The 20,235-nt window shown below is 41.6% G+C and overlaps 2 protein-coding genes across 4 annotated transcripts in view; both read left to right on the top strand.

Annotated features, from left to right (window-relative positions):
* adprh (ADP-ribosylarginine hydrolase) overlaps positions 1-20,235 on the top strand; it is a 222,517-nt gene that overhangs the window by 46,881 nt on the left and 155,401 nt on the right. The window lies entirely within an intron of this gene.
* LOC113112134 (uncharacterized) lies at positions 14,413-16,541 on the top strand. The gene is made up of 5 exons (XM_026277591.1): positions 14,413-14,841; positions 14,942-14,998; positions 15,084-15,134; positions 15,228-15,533; positions 15,624-16,541. The coding sequence occupies exons 1-5, from the start codon at positions 14,823-14,825 to the stop codon at positions 16,166-16,168; spliced, it is 978 nt and encodes a 325-aa protein (XP_026133376.1). The 5' UTR covers positions 14,413-14,822; the 3' UTR covers positions 16,169-16,541.

Raw genomic sequence — 20,235 nt, 5'->3', positions numbered from 1 at the left:
CAATAACTGGTAAACCACTGAGTAGAAGATGTATTCGTCTCAGTGTCGACCCTCCAGACTGGACTACTTCACATGGATGAGATCCATCTGCTGGTTCTGGAGGAATCCACCGTTGACATAATCCTAGGACACCCGTGGTTGGAGCAGCATGCTTCTTCCTTCAGCCCTCAGTGCAGTTCCTTGGATACAACATCGATAGCAGTGGCATCCGGATGGACGAGAGGAAGGTGGACACCATCAAGAACTGGCCTACTCCAACCACAGTTAAAGAACTTCAGCGATTCCTCTGCTTTGCCAACTTCTATCGCTAATTCATCCAATGTTACAGCTCCATCACCAACCCACTCACCAGTCTTCTCTGCAACAATCCCAAGTCTCTGTCCTGGACACCAGCCGCCACGGAGGCATTCCACACTCTAAAGGAGACCTTTACCACCGCTCCTCTCCTAGTCCATCCTGATCCCGATAGTCCCTTCATTGTTGAAGTTGACGCTTCTACCACCAGAGTAGGAGCGGTCCTTTCCCAGTAGCAGGGGAATCCCAGCCACCTCCATCCATGTGCCTTCTTTTCCCGCAAGCTCAACCCAGCGGAGGTCAACTACGACATCGTAAACCAGGAGCTTTTAGCTATCAAGCTAGCCCTGTAGGAGTGGAGGCATTGGTTGGAGGGAGCCAAAGAACCTTTCCTGGTTCTAACGGATCATAAAAACCTGGAATACTTGTGCTTGGCCAAGAGGTTAAACCCCCGACAGGCCCGCTGGGCTCTATTTTTCACTTGTTTCAATTTCTCCATCTCATACCGACCGGGGGTCAAGAATGTCAAAGCCAAAGCCTTGTCCCGGTGTTACACCCCTGAGGAAAATCTGGAAGAGCCCAAAATCAGATAAAGTAATTGTCAGTCCCATCACCTGGTCAACTGAGACACTGCCCTCCTCCAACCCCTCCACCAATACTCCGCCGGGTTGTCTCCCTGGCTTGCAGTACATCACCAGGACACGGCGCACTCATCCACTCAGCTCACACATCACTTGGCACTGGCCACCCTGAGGTAAATTAAACCCTCTCGCTGCTGAGGGAACACTTTTGGTGGCCCAATATGGCATCGGACATCAGAAGGTACGTGCAAGGATGTAAGACTCTTAAAGAGTCTACTTCACCTACCATCCGGCAAGCTCCTCCCTCTGCCTGTTCCGAACCGCCCTTGGTCACACCTAGGGGTAGACTTCATAACTGACCTACCTCCCTTTGATAATAACACATGCATCCTCGTTATTTTTGACCTGTCATTCTTTCCCCCTGTACGGTCTGCTCACGGCCATGGAAACCGCAGAACTGATGTTTAACCACGTCTTCAATTACTTTGGCATTCCCAAGGACATTGTCTACGACAGAGGCCCCCAGTTCATCTCCCGGGTTTGGAGAGCTTTCCATTCACTCCTGGGTGTGGCCGTCAGCCTGTCCTCTGGATACCATCCCCAGTCCAACGCGCAGACGGAGAGGAAGATGCAGGAGATCAGCCGCTTCCTGCGTACCTTCTGCTATAGCCACCAGGACTCTTGGAACCAGTTCCTAGGGTGGGCCGAATACACACAGAACTCACTACGTCCACCTTCCACCGGACTCACTCCATTCCAGTGCATGCTCGGCTACCAGCCACCACTCTTCCCATGGTCAGGAGAGCCCTCAGATGTTCCATCGGTTGGCTACTGGTTCTGAGAGAGTGAGAGGGTCTGGGATGCGGCCCACCACCAGCTACAATGGGCCCTACGTAGGCGCAGGATGACAGCCGACCTTCGCCGCTCTGTCGCCCCAGCATACCAACCTGGACAGAAGGTCTGACTGTCAACCCGTGACATCCGCCTGCGCCTACCATGCCGCAAGTTGAGTCCCAGATTCATTGGCCCATTCACCATCACGAGCACATCAACCCGGTCACCTTCAAACTCAACCTGCCCCCTTTATTGGATCCACTCCACATTCCTTAAACCTCACCATTCTTCTCCTGTCTCTCTCTCCACAGAGCCTGGCATAGCCAAAGGTTCACAACACCCTGGACTCCCGGTGTAATGGTGGACAACTTGAGTATCTAGTGGATTGGGAAGGATACAGTCCAGAGGAACGCTCATGGGTCCCACGCAAGGAAGGAAGAGAACGTCCACCATGTTGTCGGGAGCGGGCCGTGGGGAGGGGGGTACTGTAACAGACACGGCAGGCTCCAACACCAACCTATCACAGCGCACACCCTCACCGGAATACTAATCACACTCACCTGCTCCTCATCCACCTGCAATCAAGCCACTCCCATAAATACCACGCACACACACTCAGTCACCGTTCGGTCTCATTCGCAACTAGGTCAAAACCTACCTGCTTACTCTAAGGACTAACTACTACTCTGCTGACCGCTCTCCAGTGATCTCCAGTGGATCTCTCAACCTACCAACTGTGTTCTCCTGTTATTGCAGTCTCCTGTCCCTGTGTACTGTAACACACTGGATTACAGAGAAGAGGCCAGTTAGGCTATGTTATCCCTTAATATGTTAACATTAAGAAATTTAACATGAGTTAAAAAAAGATCAACCAGCTGATATCAAGTTATTGTGTTTATTATTTTATCTATCTTTATATATATATATATATATATATATATATATATATTAGTATGGCCACATGACTTAGTGATAAAAAAATAAAAAAAAAACACAATGGATTTTAAATATTAGTCAATTTATTCAAAACGAATGTAAGCAGTGCTTTAAAAATAAATAAATACAAATTTACATAAACACAGTCATTTTCATCTGATGATTCGTATTTGTTGTCATTGTAACTGCCCAGAATGCTATTTGCAATGACGTAGTTTCACAAGCTCTATATTAAATTATGCAATATACAATATGCTGCTTGTTTTAAACTTGTTGCTGCTAGGGGTATATGCTCCCCCCTTTATGATCACATAATTTGCTTTAAGCCACTCAAAGCAATATGCTTGCTGCGCATCCTCGTTGCTCAGCTCGGGGTGACGTTTCCCCAAAATATGGTACATATACTTATTAACATGCTTATGTATTTAACTGCTGATGCTAAGGGTATATGCTTCTCGCTTTACAATCTAATTATGCTTAAAGAATTTTAAGCAACATGCCCCCCCCCACCACCACCACAATGCAATTAATAGCACTTAGACACTTTAATAGGATAATATACAACATTCTGTTGTATAAGACTTTCTGCTGTTAGGGATGTAAGCTTCCCCCTTTTATAACATTTACATTACATTTAGTCATTTAGAGGGTCAAATAAAGATGGAAGAGATGTTTTAAGCCGATTCTTGAAGATGGCTAAGGCTAATGACTAAAGAGTTGGGCAGGTCATTCCAACGGGAGGGAACATTTAATTTAAAAGACAGTAAAAGTGAATTTGTGCTGCTTTGGGATGGCACAATCAAGCAATGTTCACTTGAAGAACGCAAACTTCTAGAGGGCACATAAGTCTGAAGTCATGAATTTAGGTAAAGGGGTGCAGAGCCAGTTGTGGTTTTGTAGACAGCTATTGTTAGCTAGTGCAATTTGATAAACAGAGGTTCTATATGTATAATTTCCGGCTCATTAAAAATGTATCTTGCTGTGGTCATTTTATGATGGCTCGGTCATGAGGGCTGAAAACCCAGACATCGTGGAGTCCTACCTCTTCCTCGGGGCCCAGGGTGATCTAGATGAGTGGAGTGAAAGGCATCCAGCAGTGTAGGATCGAGGATATCAGCTCTGGGGACCCATGACCGTTCCTATGGCCAATAGCTTTCTCAGTCCACAATATATTCTAAGAGGCCACCACGGAGCTGGGAGTCCAAGATCTCGACCTTGTAGATGGTACCATCCTCCTGGACTAATGGAAGATGGGGTTCCTCCGCAGGCCTGGCTCTTTGGGAAGAGGAACAGGAGAATGGTGAGGTTTCAGAAGTCAGATGAGAGGCACATCCTGATGTCCCTTGTTGACAGCCAAACCTTCTGTCCAGGTTGGTATGATGGGGTCTCTGCCCGTTTGAAGGTCTGCTGTCGTCTTGGTCCAGCACACTTCCTGCTGAAGCAGTAATATACCAAGTGGACATCCAATGGTTCCCCAAAACCTTAAAACTGGCTATAATTAAGCCTCTCATCAAAAAATAAAATAAAATAAAAAGCCAACAAGACCCCAAATAACTAGTTAATTACAGACTAATCTCGAATCTTCCTTTTCTGTCCAATATACTACAAAAGGTAGTATTGTATAGTAATTGTATAGATTTTAAAAATGTATTACTTATAAAGCCCTGAATGTCTTAGCACTTCAGTATTTGAATGAGCTTCTATTGTATAGTCCTACACGTCCGCTGCATTCTCAAAACAGCCCTGAATGTCAGCGGAGACCAGAACAACTAGATGAGCCCCAGAGACATATCCACAGTCACGACCTTGTCTCCAAGACAGCCATCAGTCCAAGACCACAGGAAACAGATTTCAAATTCTTCTGCACAATCTGACTTTGATGCAGCCTGGAATTGAACTGCTGGTTTCGTCTGGTCAGAGGAGAACTGTATATAAATGAAGCGGTATATAAATAAAGGTGACTTGACTTGATTAAAGAAGAGCACCCCTTCACTACTAATCCTCTTTTGTAAAGGGCATGCTGCCCCAGTCTACACTATTTCAGAAGGGCTTGCTTTAAAGCTGTCAGGGTATTGGGATTTTGCTTGCTTATTAAGGCTTATCTAGTGTTCAGAATCATGTTTGTGCTAAACCTGCTTGTTGCTTTAAGTTATTGGTTGCTACTGGTGCTGGTACACAGTAAAACTTTCAACAGTAAGAAACTAATTTTTAAGATGTTGTTTAAGGCAATATGATTGTTCTTGAAATATGTCTGCTGCAAATGGCTCATCTGGTATTGGTAATGCTCCACTGAATTTCCACTGAATTGTACGGCACAGTAAAGTTTGGTACAGTTCACTTTTGGGGGGGTTTTCCACTGAGTAAAGTACATGGTACCTGGTACTTTTTTTACTCCCACTTCAAGTCAAGTAAAGTCAACTTTATTTATATAGCGCTTTAAACAAATACGATTGTGTCAAAGTAACTGAACAACATTAATTAGGAAAACAGTGTGTCAATAAAGAAGAATGACAGTTAAAGGCAGTTCATCATTGAATTCAGCGATGTCATCATTCAGCTTAGTTCAGTTTAAATAGTATCTGTGTGTGCAATCATTTGCAATCAAGTCAATGATATCACCGTAAATGAAGTATTCCCATCTAAGCATGCCAGAGGCAAGAGCGGCAAGGAACCAAGACTCCATTGGTTACAGAATTGAGAAAAAAACTCAGCCAGGGGGCAGTTCTCCTATGGCCAGATGAAACCAGCAGTTCAGTTCCAGGCTGCAGCAAAGTCAGATTGTGCAGAATAATCATCTGTATACTGTGGTTTTGTCCCTGTGGTCATATGAGACAAGGGGCCCTATCATACACCCGGCGCAATGTGACGCAAGGCGCAGCGCAAGTGTGTTTGCTAGTTTCAGTCCGGCGCCATTTGCATTTTACCGTCCAGTGCCACATCGTTTAATTAGCAAATGCATTTGCGCTCATTTTTGTGCCCATGGGCGTGTTGTTCTAAAATAGAGGTGTGTTAAGGCGCATTTAAGGAGCTGAAAATAGACTGCGCCATAGACCAGCTTAAGTCTGGCACAATGATTTTTCTTTGTTATTTAAAGAGCATACTAGCTGCTTATTAAACACAGGGGATGCACAGCAGAACATCTAAAAAAATAAAGGATTGCAATGCATAATAATTTTTTGTAGGCTAATTAAATATATATTAATGCCTACATGTTATAATGGATAGTCATCGCATGTATCAGAATTAGACTATCTTTTTGCTCGCACACAAGCAGCTCTGTTTCATCTCAGAGACGCGTTCTGTCTTTGTGCTTGCCAAATTCCGCCATGTAAAAATCTCAACTGGCTCTTAAAGGGAACGGAAGATGAGACTTTGTAACCTTCCAACCGAGAACTCTCAGAAGGACTCATCACAAATAAATGTATAAGGGAGGACTTCATCGACTATTATGGAATTAACCAGACTCAGAAACACAAACCAAGTACAAACACCTAAGTAATTGCATAAAAGTTTATATTAAATATGTCCCACAAAACCATCAAAACAGTGAATCAACAATTTAAGATATGCATGCATGGTTTCTGAGTTGACATAGTGAAAAAGGATAAATGGTAACAAACATATCTGGTCATTTTCCATACCACAAGTGCAGATGAAGATAGGGGATTTGTCAGAAAAAAAAAGCAAAAAAGTCCAGTAGTTCGTTTCAGATTCTAACTTCAGTCAATCCAGGCTTCAGTTCAGCTTACATTGCAATAATGGTGTCCTTGTAACCCTCAACCATTTCAAATCTCAATTGATCCAAGTCAACAAATGATGATACTGGCATGACTAATTAGTATCCATTAAGAATCAATACAGCATTGGATGGAAGCATCAAGTAGAATAATAAGGATAAATCTGTAGATGAGGTATCTATGCGAAGTCCTTTTGGATGAGCTTAAAAGCACAGTTTCTCAACCCGGACTCTATACATAAGATTAGCAGAAGAAGGCCATGCTTCTCTCCAACCAAACAATACTCCTACTCTACTTCTTCCTGCCTTTTATCCAAAAAAATAATCTTCTGGAGAGCCCCCTAGAGCATGGTAGTGGTACTATTGTTCAAAAACCAAAGTAACGGCTCTAAAGGCCGTTACAACTTTGACTGGTTTATTGCACATTACGCCTAAAAAAAAAAAACCTCATTACTCATTAAGAGAATAGGGACAACCCATTTTTCCATCATTAAAATAGTAAAAGTGGATTTGGAAATGCCCTGAGTGCATCTGCACCATGCATTTTACACTTTGCGCTTAGATAGTTAAAGAGGGGTCGTTTCGTAGAGGTCCTTTCTAGGTGCTTGATCCACCATCTGGGCTGGATATGTAATGGATCTGGGTGACTGCAGTGACCATCTGATCTGGATACAGAGAGGATCTGGCTACGGAGACCTCAGAATAACAGAGAAACAGACTAATATTTAGTGTAGATTCCATTCTTCTAATGATGTAGCAAGTACACCGGCTGTTATGGGAAGTGATATGACGACTGGCACCGATACAGGATGGCTGCCTCCGTGACGAGCTCCGCATATGTTTTTGTGTTTTTGTTAGTTTGTCCTGTCTTTAGTTATATTCCTGCCATCAGTTTCACCAGGGAAGAACTGCTGAACATTCGGCAGAACGCACCACAAGATGTTTTTCCGGTTTTCAATTATTCAGATGTTTTAGTGAACGTTGTTATCGGAGGAACGGCGGCGCTGATCAAGCGCTTCAGGACGCGCAGACGGGGGAAGTGAGCGGGAGCGCTCGTCAGACTCAGGAAGCGCGGATTTCGAACGCCGTTGCCTAGCATCCATCTGGCAAATCTCCGCTCTCTACCCAACAAAACAGACGAACTCCTTCTGCTTTCTCGGACAAATAAGGATTTCACACACTCTGCTGCTCTGTGTTTCACGGAAACCTGGCTGAATGACACCATACCGGACAGCGCGCTCCATCTGCCGGACTTTCAGCTGTTTAGAGCGGATCGTGGGGAATCAACGGGGAAATCGCGCGGCGGCGGGACATGCTTTTACATCAATGAACGGTGGTGTACAGATGTAACTGTGTTAAAGAAGACGTGCTACTCAAATCTCGAAACACTCTTCATTAACTGCAAGCCGTTCTTTTCGCCGTGGGAGTTTCACTCGTTTATTCTGGTCAGTGTTTACATCCCTCCGCAAGCGCATGTGAGCTCAGCTTTACAGAAACTCACTGATCAGATCACAGACACAGAACAACAACACCCGGACTCTGTTTTAATCATTCTCGGGGACTTTAATAAAGCCAATCTGTCCCGTGAACTGCCAAAATACAGACAGCATGTTACTTGTCCCACAAGAGACAGTAATATATTGGATCACTGTTACACCACAATAAAGGATGCATTTCACTCTGTTCCACGAGCAGCTTTGGGACGTTCTGATCACCTTCTGGTTCATCTTATACCGTCCTACAGGCAGAAACTAAAATCAGCTAAACCTGTATCAAGGACTGTAAAAAGATGGACTAATGAAGCAGAGCAGGATTTACAATCTTGTTTTGACCTCACTGATTGGAGTGTTTTTGAAGCTGCTACCACCGATCTGGACGAACTCACAGAGACCGTAACCTCATATATCAGTTTCTGTGAGGATATGTGTATTCCTACAAAGACTCAACTAATTTACAATAATGACAAACCGTGGTTCACTGCAAAACTCAGACAGCTCCGTCAGGCCAAAGAAGATGCTTACGTGAAGGGGGACAATGTCTTGTATAAACAGGCTAAATACACATTGGAAAAGGAGATCAAAGTGGCAAAGAGGAATTATTCTGAAAAAATAAGGACTCAGTTCACTTCCAACGACTCCGCATCAGTGTGGAAAAGTCTAAAGAAGATCACCAATTACAAGACACCACCCCCCAGCACTGTAGAGAATCAACGACTGGCAGACGATCTGAACGAGTTTTACTGCAGGTTTGAAAGAACACCCATCACCTGCCCTGAACGCCTCCCCACAAAACCATTCACACCCTTCACAACTCCTGCAACCAGACCCAAATGCCTCTCCAAACAACCGTTCACACCATTAACAGCTCCTGCAACCCATCCTGAACACCTCTCCAATCAAGCACTCTCACCATTCACACCTCCTGCATCCCCCCTCTCAGGTGGGGCACCTGCAATTCAGATCAGCGAGAATGTGGTGCGCCAGGTCTTCCGGAAGCAGAAAAGGAAAAAAGCACCAGGCCCAGATTGTGTTACACCAGCCTGTCTAAAATCCTGTGCTGACCAGCTGGCCCCCATCTTCACACAGATCTTCAACAGATCGCTGGAGCTGTGCGAAGTCCCTTCATGCTTCAAACGTTCCACCATCATCCCCATCCCTAAGAAACACAAAATTACAGGACTAAATGACTACAGGCCTGTGGCTCTAACGTCTGTAGTCATGAAGTCATTTGAAAAACTGGTGCTGGCCCACCTGAAGGACATCACTGGGCCCTTGCTGGATCCTCTTCAGTTTGCCTACAGAGCAAACTGGTCTGTGGACGATGCAGTAAACATTGGACTGCATTATGTTCTGCAACACCTAGACAGACCGGGGACTTATGTGAGGATCCTGTTTGTGGACTTCAGCTCGGCCTTCAACACGATCATCCCAAACCTCCTCCTGCCCAAACTAAATCAGCTCTCTGTACCCACCTCCATCTGTCAGTGGATCAACAGCTTCCTGACAGACAGGCAGCAGTTAGTGAGGCTGGGAAAATACACATCCAGCACCCGTACAATCAGCACAGGAGCTCCCCAGGGCTGTATTCTCTCCCCACTGCTCTTCTCCCTGTACACTAATGATTGCACGTCTAAGGACCCCTCTGTCAAGCTCCTGAAGTTTGCAGAAGACACCACACTCATCGGCCTCATCCAGGATGGTGACGAGTCTGCTTACAGACAGGAGGTAAAAGAGCTGGCTGTCTGGTGCACTCTCAACAACCTGGAGCTTAACACGCTCAAAACAGTGGAGATGATCGTGGACTTCAGGAGAAACCCCCCTGCACTCCCCCCACTCACCATCATGAACAGCACTGTGACTGCAGTGGAGTCATTCAGGTTCCTGGGAACCACCATCTCTCAGGACCTGAAGTGGGACATTTACATTGACTCCATTGTGAAAAGGGCCCAGCAAAGGTTGTACTTCCTCCGCCAGCTGAGGAAGTTTAACCTGCCACAGGAGCTGCTGAAACAGTTCTACTCCACCATCATTGAATCCATCCTCTGCACTTCAGTAACTGTGTGGTTCAGCTCAGCTTCTAAATCTGACCTCAGAAGACTACAGAGGGTAGTCCGGACTGCTGAGCGAATCATTGGTACAACCCTCCCTTCTATTCAAGAACTGTACTTATCCAGAGTGAGAAAAAGGGCTGTCAAAATCACTTTGGACCCCTCACATCCAGCACACTCCCTCTTTGAACTGTTGCCATCTGGTCGACGCTACAGAGCACTGAGCACTAGAACGACCAGACACAGGACCAGTTTCTTCCCTCAGGCAATCCATCTTATGAACAGCTGATAATAACGGCGAACACACTACACTTTATATTTATATACACATACACTTTATTTATCTAACACACATACTTAGTATACACTTAAATTTTGCACATAATATATATGTACATACATAACTGCATTTGTAATATACCTGCCTACAATTGTCATTTGTATATTGTCATTCACTATCTACTTATTTGTATTTTTTATTCTTTTATTATGTATTTTATGTTCTGTCGCTGTCATTCTGTTGTACTGCGGAGCTTCTGTCACGAAAACAAATTCCTCGTATGTGTAAACATACCTGGCAATAAAGCTCATTCTGTTCCCGGTTCTGGTTTACCAGATCAATGCAACCTAAAAATCCTTTAAAGGATTTGGATATTAGAGGCGTATTAGTTTGTTATGTGAAAGCCAGGTTAAAGTCTTTAGTTTTATTATATTCATAAGAGAAAGATAGTCTGTACCGTTTTTTCTCGGAAAAACACGACCGGCTGGAGGCGTGACGTGTGGGCGGAGCTAAGGAATCACGAGCGCCAGTAGGCTTTTGCGTTGAGAGCGAAGCAGGCTTGATATTCTAGGTATTATCAAATTGCCAGAGTTTTGAGAATGCAACGGATGTGGAGGATTATAATGTAACAAGAGATCATTCAAATACTGAGGTGCTAAACCATTCAGGACTAATAAGCAAGATTTAAAATATATACGATGTTTAATAGGCAGCCAGTGCAGTGTTGACAGGACTGGGCTAATATGGTCATACTTCCTGGTTCTAATAAGAACTCTATCTTTCAGGTCTTCTTTATTATCAGTTCTTCCACATGTACATACATACAGAGAATTTAAAACTGCATTACTCTTGGATGCATGGTAAATACAGATAACACTAGCAGTAGAGCCTAAAAATAATGATAGATACAGATAAAATATAAAATACAACTATACAAATAAGGGCATGAAAAAAAGTAAAAAAATAAAGTTAAATAAAGCAGCGCAAGGCACATGGCAGATAGAGTACAAACCATTGAGGTGAACAAACAGTGCAGATAAAGATTGTAGTGCAAAAAAAAAAAAGCTTATTCAGTCTGATTAAAATGACAAAGGATACAGAGAGCAGTTCTTTTATCTATTGACTGATGAGGTAGTAGAATGATCTCAGTTCAATGCTGAATGAGGTAGTGAGCAGACCAATGATGCACAAAGTGACTGGTGCACGTCATTGTATGTTAGTGGGAGTGGGGAGTGGAAGGACCTGGGGATGTGCCCTTCATTATTAGGGTAACAAAAGTCACAAGGATTTTTTAGGAAGTTAAGTCTTACTCACAGGGACGTAGCCATCTTTTCAAAAGTGAGGGGGACAGAAATTACACAAACACACACACACACACACACACACACACACACACACACACACACACATATATATATATATATATATATATATATATATATATATATCACATTACGATATAACATTTCTGTAATATATATAGCCTAAGAGAGAATATAGTATGGGTTGTGTCAAACAATTTGATTGATGAGGGTCATAAAAGCCATCTGTTCTGGACACCTGTTTGTACACCCCCCTCCCCTCGCTGTACACCCCGGTGACCTAGATATGAACTTATGAACCTAAGATGAACTTACGACCCTAAGAAGGAATTTCGGTGAGGGAGGGTGAAAATGTGTTGGAAGCTTTTTTTTGTTAAACTCTGAAAAGGGTGAAATCATGAAAATGGTATAAGGGGTTTTTTTATTAATCTTTTAAGTACACAGTGCATTTCAAGAAAAAGCTTATACACACATACAAGGTGGAAACGATGTAATGCTCGTTTTTCATAGTTGGAAGAGTGTAAAACTTCGTTAAAGTTGTAACAAATAAAAAAGAAAAAAAAATAGGTTACTGGTTATTTATCTAAAACAACTAAACAAGTCAAAACCATCAGATGTGTTTTCGTTAAGCAGCACGTGAAAAAGATATGAGAGCTTGTAAAAATTTAAAAAGGTGTTTTGTTACCAGCTAGAAAAGAAAGCATTTAGCATTTGTACCTTACCTCAAACTGAAAAAGAAATGAATGTAAAGCGGCGATACAAACCAGAAAACTTGGTGTTTGTCATAATGTGAGAAAAAGTTAAAACAAAAGAAAAAAGATGGTAGGCATTATGCGATCTAAAATAAAATCCATCAGACAAGAAACTTGTCAAATCTATGTTGTACTTTACCACTAACCACCATTTTAAAAAATCGAGAGTGTTACTGACAGAGAGTTAGACGAAAGAAAAAAAGATCTCACAGCAAAGTGTCAAGGCATCTCCGTTGAGCGATACTGACAGCACCGCAGACACAGTTAGAATGAGGCTCGGGGAATGCTCCGGAAAAAACCACGCCTCCGGCGCTAGAGACTGCCCCTGCTGTAGGCGTGATTGCTGTGTCAAATAGATTTAAATGTTAAAATAATTAAACTAAGTAGTTTTTAATAAATAGACATCAGGCCTTAATTAGTGAAAACTTTAAATCCGTTTAAACATAAGATCAATTTGTACTTTTTAAATGATGTAGCTTTATGCGATTTTTATTTACTTTTAGTCTTTAAAAAATACAAAATAAAAAAATAATAATAAAAAACAGCACTGAAAAAAGCATTATTTGTTTTTAATGTATTAAGTTAATTACGCTAATCTACGACTAGTCTAAATTTAGACTATTGCCGTCGATATATCTTTTATTTTTGTCAAGCTTAATTTCTCAAGCTATGGAAATTAACACACACACACACACACACACACACACACACACACACACACACAGCCACCCATTCACACTTTCCTTCTGCCGAGTTTGTGTCGTGTTATCTAGTAAATAAACCATACATATGTAGTTAAAAGTATACCCATTTAACAATATGACAGGAAAGAAATATCTCGTCTCAGGTCGTGCAGCGAAACGTGACCGTGCCGCGCATCTGGTGTCTGTGTGATGTCGCCTGCATATCAGTTAGACATCAGCGGGGGTAAAAACATCTAGGTTTTTGGGGGTTTGCAACTCGACTGTAATCTAATTAGTTTTCCGAGGGGGTTCTGGTGTTGTAAAAGATCTGCTGCAGGTCAACTAAAGTTTAAAAAAAATTGTGTGTAAGTGCTCAGGGATCAAAGACTCAACAAATTTAAACTTTATGGCTTAGGCCTGTGATCACAAGGTTATCTGACAGTTCATTTAGTGGGTCAAAAGGATGTGAAATCTTTTAACAAGGCAGACCATATAGGAAGATGTAGTTTAATTGGAGTTAATTTAGTTTATTTTAGTTACATTTATAATTTTTATTAACCCCTAGATCTTTCAACCTCAACATAATTGTACCGAGAATGCAAACAAGTGCACAAACACAACCATACAATCATAAACACACACACACACACACACACACACACACACACACACACACACACACACACACACACACACACACACACACACAGCCACCCATTCACACTTTCCTTCTGCCGAGTTTGTGTCGTGTTATCTAGTAAATAAACCATACATATGTAGTTAAAAGTATACCCATTTAACAATATGACAGGAAAGAAATATCTCGTCTCAGGTCGTGCAGCGAAACGTGACCGTGCCGCGCATCTGGTGTCTGTGTGATGTCGCCTGCATATCAGTTAGACATCGGCGGGGGTAAAAACATCTAAAGGTTTTGGGGGTTTGCAACTCGACTGTAATCTAATTAGTTTTCCGAGGGGGTTCTGGTGTTGTAAACGGTTTTTAAAAAAAAAAATTGTATTTATTCAGGGATCAAAGACAATTTAAACTTTATGGCTAAGGCCTGTGATCGTGAGGTTATCTGACAGTTCGTTTGGTGGGTCAAATGGGTGTGAAATCTTTTAACAAGTCAGACAATACAGGAATATGTAGTTTAATTCGAGTTAATTTAGTTTATTTTAGTTACATTTATAATTTTTATTAACCCCTAGAGCTTTCAGCCTCAACATAAATGTACCGAGAATGCAAACAAGTACACAAGCACTCACACGCACACACACGCATACACACACACACACACACACACACACACACACACACACACACACACACACACACACATACAACACTTATGAGATTTTTAATTTAAGACTTTGACTTATTAAGAGCTTTGATTTCCAATGTAAGATGAAATAACTATTAAATGCAAACGATTCGCAATACTTTTGCGGGGGCAAATGCTACACAGATATCAATGCATTGATTTTGGGTTTGTTAAAAAGCTTTGCATTTCAAACAAATGAAGTTAATGCCGTATCTAACCCCGTCGAGATGAAAGGGCGTCTTTACGCACCAGGATCCGTGATAAAGACCAGACGGTGTCTGATGCAGATCAGTCAGGTAACAGATACATTCAGTCAAGTTGTAAAACATACAGGCGTAAATAAATCAACGTGTATGTGTATTAAAGATTTATGTTATTAGGGTATCTTCTTCTGAAGTTTATTATATTTAGAGGCGTTCTCAAGAGACGCCCACACGGGGGGTACCCAGGCTTTAAAAACTAAAAGTTTTGTCATACTGATTACCTGCAAAATTAACTTCAAGTCGTGCTACGCCACAATAAACAATAACGAAACAATGGCGGACAACTACCAGGGTGAGTTTTTTATTTTTATTTTATTCATTTTATTTTATACAAATGATTTAAATATATTTTAAAGTGAATATTTGTTTAATGTATGGTGGATGATTTCTAGACGGTTTCGAGAATCAGGACTTCGATGAAGGTTTGGATCAGATCCTTGAAGAGTTATGTAAGTATTTACCAATTTTATTTTATTAATTCAATGACTAATAATAATAATAATAACGACAATAACGTTGCTATCATTCCAATAGTTGATGAGAACGTGTTGTTTGCTTGTGATGAACCCGGTGCTGTTAATAACGGTAAGACTTTTTCTCAATAAGTTAAAAATGAAGGTTCCCATAACATACTTACCAGTATAATAATGAAATGTTTATTTATTTATTTTTTGACAGACGAGCAAGATGTTGGCAACAATCAGGAGCTGATAACCCCTCCAGAAAACGTTGCGCAAGAAGTTGAGATTAGCACCGAATCACAACACGCCCTAGGACACGTCACAAAGCCTGCCTCCGCCGACGCGCCGGATCCCGAGGGTGATTCTCACAATCTCCCAGATGTCTCAAACGTACGCACCGAAGCTAGCGTTACGTGTAGAGTACGACATTCGGAGGGCCAGGGAGTGAAACGTCTGAGGTTACCGGAGTGGGGAACAGACGATGTACCAAGCACCAGTCGTTTAAGGACTTCGGAGAATAACGGTATGTATTAAAGCAGAAAAATTGCTTTTATGTTTTATGTTTTGCGTTTATTCAGCAAAATAATTAAAAAACCTTTATCTATATTTACAGAGCAGCGATATGATGAAGGAGGGGTGACAGCTTGGAGCGATTCTATGGTGAGCGCGTGGGATCGTGCGTCTTTTAGCGATTCGGCAAGCGAAGAGGAGACGGAAGAATTGCCTAACGAAGACCCTCAAGAGCTGTTCCGTGAACGTGATTTAAATAGAAGGCTTGATTATGATATGCTTCGCCGTGTTAATCGACGGTTTGGCACACTTTTCGATTTGAGCGGTCAAGCATTGTCCTATCGAGGTGCAGAAGAGATCGTGGGTAATGCTCAAAGTGATGTGGTAGCGATTTTGAGGAACATCATCGAATGCCAACAACAGCTGAACGAATCCTTACGTCATGCAGCCGAATTTTGGAGGAGTTGTCACGATCAACTATATGGTGAATTTCGTCAGTTTCAACAGCGTATGAACGGGGTACCGGGAGAAATCCATCAGGTACAAGTTGAACAAAATTTAATTGTTAATGCTCTTACTCTGATCAGTGAACGTTTAAATCTAATGCAAAGAATGTTATCAGATTTGTACCAGCGTGATCATCCTTGATATGTATTGTCTTGTTGTTTTTAGTATTATTAATTTTTAAAAAAATTTTGGCTTGAAAAAAAAAAAAAAAAAAAAAAAATAAAATATTGTTTTTTATTTCTTACACGTATTATTGTTTTGTTCTAGGTAGTGAATTGCCATTAGTTTTTCATTTATTAATATTGTCTGTTGGGGGGTGCTTTATATCATATGGCATGTTATTGTATCCCACATTAGGGTTGTTTTACTTGTGGAGAAAATATATGGTTTTGAATTTATAACAGTTGTATGTTTCTGTTTTGTCATCTATATCGCATTGTGAACTGGTGTTGGTGTTTTCAGGAGTATGCACGCTTGTCTTTAAATTTAAAAAAAAAAAAAAAAAAAAAAAAAAGGTGTTTTCGCTTTTAAATAAATAAAATAATAATTCAAAATGAGTAGTAAAAGATGTCACGATGATTTACATACCCACGGTTCAGAAGATGATCAGAGACCATTAAGACCCAGATATGATTTTCAAAACAATACACAACAGTTACACGAAATTATTAACAATCATTTACAGATGTTACCGCCTAATCCTCTTAACATGATAGATAGATTACACGAGCTAATAGACGAACAACACGAATGGTTGGGAGCCGCTGTAGACAGCGATGTCCAGATCGGTGCTGGAACTCCTAATAACGATCCCTCAGGTTATGATCCCACAGCTCCAGATATGGGTCTCAGTCAGCATTACATAGATAGACTAGTGAGAGAAGGAGGTAGTGTGGGTGATTTTACGATTGTCCCAAGACCTCGATTTAATGGTTTAGAAATTCGCAGAACTTTAAATTTTCGTGAAATAGCGACAGATGATTTTGCAGCATACAATATATTTTTACATGATATTTTGAACGAGATTGTTACACTTTCCAGATTATTAGCTGGCGATGGGGTTTTTTTTAACATCTCCCTGCAAGGTGCAAGTCTGCCCACTGATATTAATGCAGTTCTAACGCCTGATAACAATCATGACGTTAATGTATTTGTAGACCAAATCGAACGAACCGTTCAAAGAAATACGGATGTAGCTTTTGATACCGCTTTAGAGTTACGTGTCTCTGTAGCGCGAAACAAACAAGGTGGTGTTGGTGCGCGTAGGAAGTTGTCAGATCTGGCACATAACCAGGTCATACAGAAAAATAGAATGCATTTGTTTGCCCCCAAAAATGTCACAGACAATATGTGTTTTAGCATGTGCATAGCACACTTTCTAAATCCTCAGTGTACAGACGCTGAATTGATGACATTAGCCAGAAATATACATACCGATCTGGGTTACGATCCACAAGATAAAATTGCATTGCATGATGTTTCTAAATTTGAAGCCTTTCTAGACTTGAAAATAGTTATCTTTCACAGATCAGGTTCAGGTAAATTGGAAGTGTATAAAAACACGGATGAGCCGCATCACAAGACGTTGCATTTGTACCTGCATGAAGAACATTTTTATGGGATAAAAAATCTGAAAGGTTTCTTAGGATATGGGTATGTTTGTGAGTACTGCTATCGAGGGTTTAATGATCGTAGTCTACATTATTGCAAATTTACATGTAACGTATGCATGAACACGTCTTGCTACACGCATCCCAAGAAATCGGTGCAATGCGATGATTGTTTGAGATACTGCAGATCTGATTTATGTTATGAAATGCATAAACAAACACAAAGTGACGGTTCAAAAGTCTCAGTGTGATAGCATAAAATACTGTGATAAATGTTGCAGACAGTACAGAACAAAATGGTCCGGTGATAAGCTATTAACGCACAAATGTGCACCATCCAGATGTGTTCATTGCGCCGAAGTTCTCATGGGTGAAGAGCAGCACTGTTGCTATATTCAGCCAGCCAAACCTAGAGAACATAGCCAAGACTATATTTATTTTGACTTTGAGACGATGTATGAAGACGGTCGTCATAAGGCAAATTATGTTTGTGCATTAACACAAGCTGGGGATGAGTTTTCGGCGGAAGGTGTAGATTGTGTGGATCAGATGGTTAAGCATTTCAGACGTCCGAAATTTGAGGGTTTCACATTTATCGCACACAATTCTTCAGGTTTCGACTCTTTTATACTGCTCGAGTATTTTACTAGTCAGGGACTAACTCCAAAAATCATACTCCAAGGGTGTAGACTTGTTTACATGTACGATCAACCTTTTAAACAGAGATACATCGACAGCTATAGCTTCTTGCCCATGAAATTGTCAAAAATGACCTCTGCTTTAAACTTAAACACCAGCGAAAAAGGATATTTTCCACATCATTTTAATCGCTTGCAGAATGCAAACTATATCGGTCCGTACCCGTCAAAAGATTATTACGGATATCAGACGATGTCTGACGCTGAACGCGTGAAATTTGATTCGTGGTACGAAGGTGTAGCAGGAGGAGTGTTTGACTTCAAAAAGCAACTAGCATTGTACTGTAAGAATGACGTTGTTTTGCTACGTGAAGGCTGTATGAAATACAGAAAAGAGTTTATAGAATGTACCAACGTAGATCCTTTCGGATGTATAACATTAGCCGGATGTGCTATGAAAGTGTTCAAAACGCTTTTTTTAACCAAAGACACGATTGCCTTAACGCACAAAAATGCTTACATCAATCAGTACAAAGCTTACTCAAACCCCTCCATACAATGGTTGGAATACATTAAAGCAAGCAGAAACGTCGATGTTCATCACGCTTTAAATTATGGCGAAGCCAAATTTGAACCGTATCATGTGGACGGCTATTATGAGGCTGATAATGGAGATAAAATAGCTTTGGAATTTCTCGGATGTTTCTGGCACGGGCATTGTTGTCGTTTTAATCCTAACGATTTGAATCCTGTGTCAAAAACACCTTTTGGCCTGCTCAGAAGACAATCTGACAATAAGCTGAACGTTTTGCGTAATACCTACAATCTCAAAGTGCACAAGATTTGGGAATGTCAGTGGGAGTCTGCTAAACAAAACGATCCCAATGTCATCGCATTTATGAGTAATTATAATGCACCAGCGAGACTGAATCCTAGACAAGCACTTTACGGCGGACGCACGAATGCACTCCGCTTGTACCACGAGACCGCCGAGGGCGAACGCGTGTCATATCTGGATTTCACATCTCTATATCCGTATGTACAGTCGTGTAAAACCTACCCTATCGGACATCCTGAGATCATTTTAAAAGATTTTGAACCGGTCAAATCTTATTTCGGTCTCATTAAATGCAGTGTACTGCCCCCACGTAAACTACTGCATCCAATATTACCTGCAAAATCCTCTCAGGGGAAACTACTATTTGCGCTGTGTCGTACCTGTGCTGAGACGCAGTATCAGGGTCAGTGTCAGCACAGTGATGACGAGAGAATCATTTCAGGAGTTTGGACCTCTGTCGAGCTCTCCAGGGCTATTGATAAAGGTTATTCGGTAGTCAGAATTGACGAAGTCTGGCATTTTCCGCAGACATCAGACACTTTATTCAGCGGTTATGTTAAGACGTTTCTCAAATTCAAACAAGAGGCTTCAGGATTTCCATCACACGTAGTGACAGATGATGAAAAGGAGTCTTACGTCAGAGATTATTTTGAGAAGGAGGGAGTTCAGCTCGACCTTGACAAAATAGCGCTTAACCCCGCACGCAGATCTATAAATAAATATTTATTGAATTCGCTTTGGGGTAGATTTGGTCTTAGGTGTAATCAAGCTACAGCGGAGCTTTTAACAGACCCTGAAGATTTCGCCCGCTATATCTTTGGAAACGGACGTGTCATTAAACACTTCTCATTCGTGTCGGACACTGTGGCTTTAGTTCAATGGTGCTATGCCGATGAAGACCCCGCCCCCGCGAGTGATGTTAATGTATTCATCGCAGCATTTACCACGGCTTACGGCCGTCTGGAGTTATATGATCTCATGGATCAGTTAGGGCCCCGTGTTTTTTATGTAGATACAGACAGCGTTATCTTTGTATCGAAAGATGGAGATTGGATGCCTAAAACAGGTGCATATCTTGGTGAGTTGACGGATGAACTTGATGATGGAGATTTCATAACTACT

The sequence above is a fragment of the Carassius auratus genome, chromosome 12 (assembly GCF_003368295.1).
Source record: "Carassius auratus strain Wakin chromosome 12, ASM336829v1, whole genome shotgun sequence".
NCBI lineage: Eukaryota > Metazoa > Chordata > Actinopteri > Cypriniformes > Cyprinidae > Carassius > Carassius auratus.
This window is presented reverse-complemented; position numbering and strand designations above follow the sequence as displayed.

Excerpts from the sequence above, each read along its gene's own strand:
- LOC113112134 (XM_026277591.1), top strand. Across the intron at positions 14,999-15,083 it reads TCAGATCCTTGAAGAGTTAT|TTGATGAGAACGTGTTGTTT; the intron begins GTAAGTATTTAC and ends TCATTCCAATAG. Across the intron at positions 15,135-15,227 it reads ACCCGGTGCTGTTAATAACG|ACGAGCAAGATGTTGGCAAC; the intron begins GTAAGACTTTTT and ends ATTTTTTGACAG.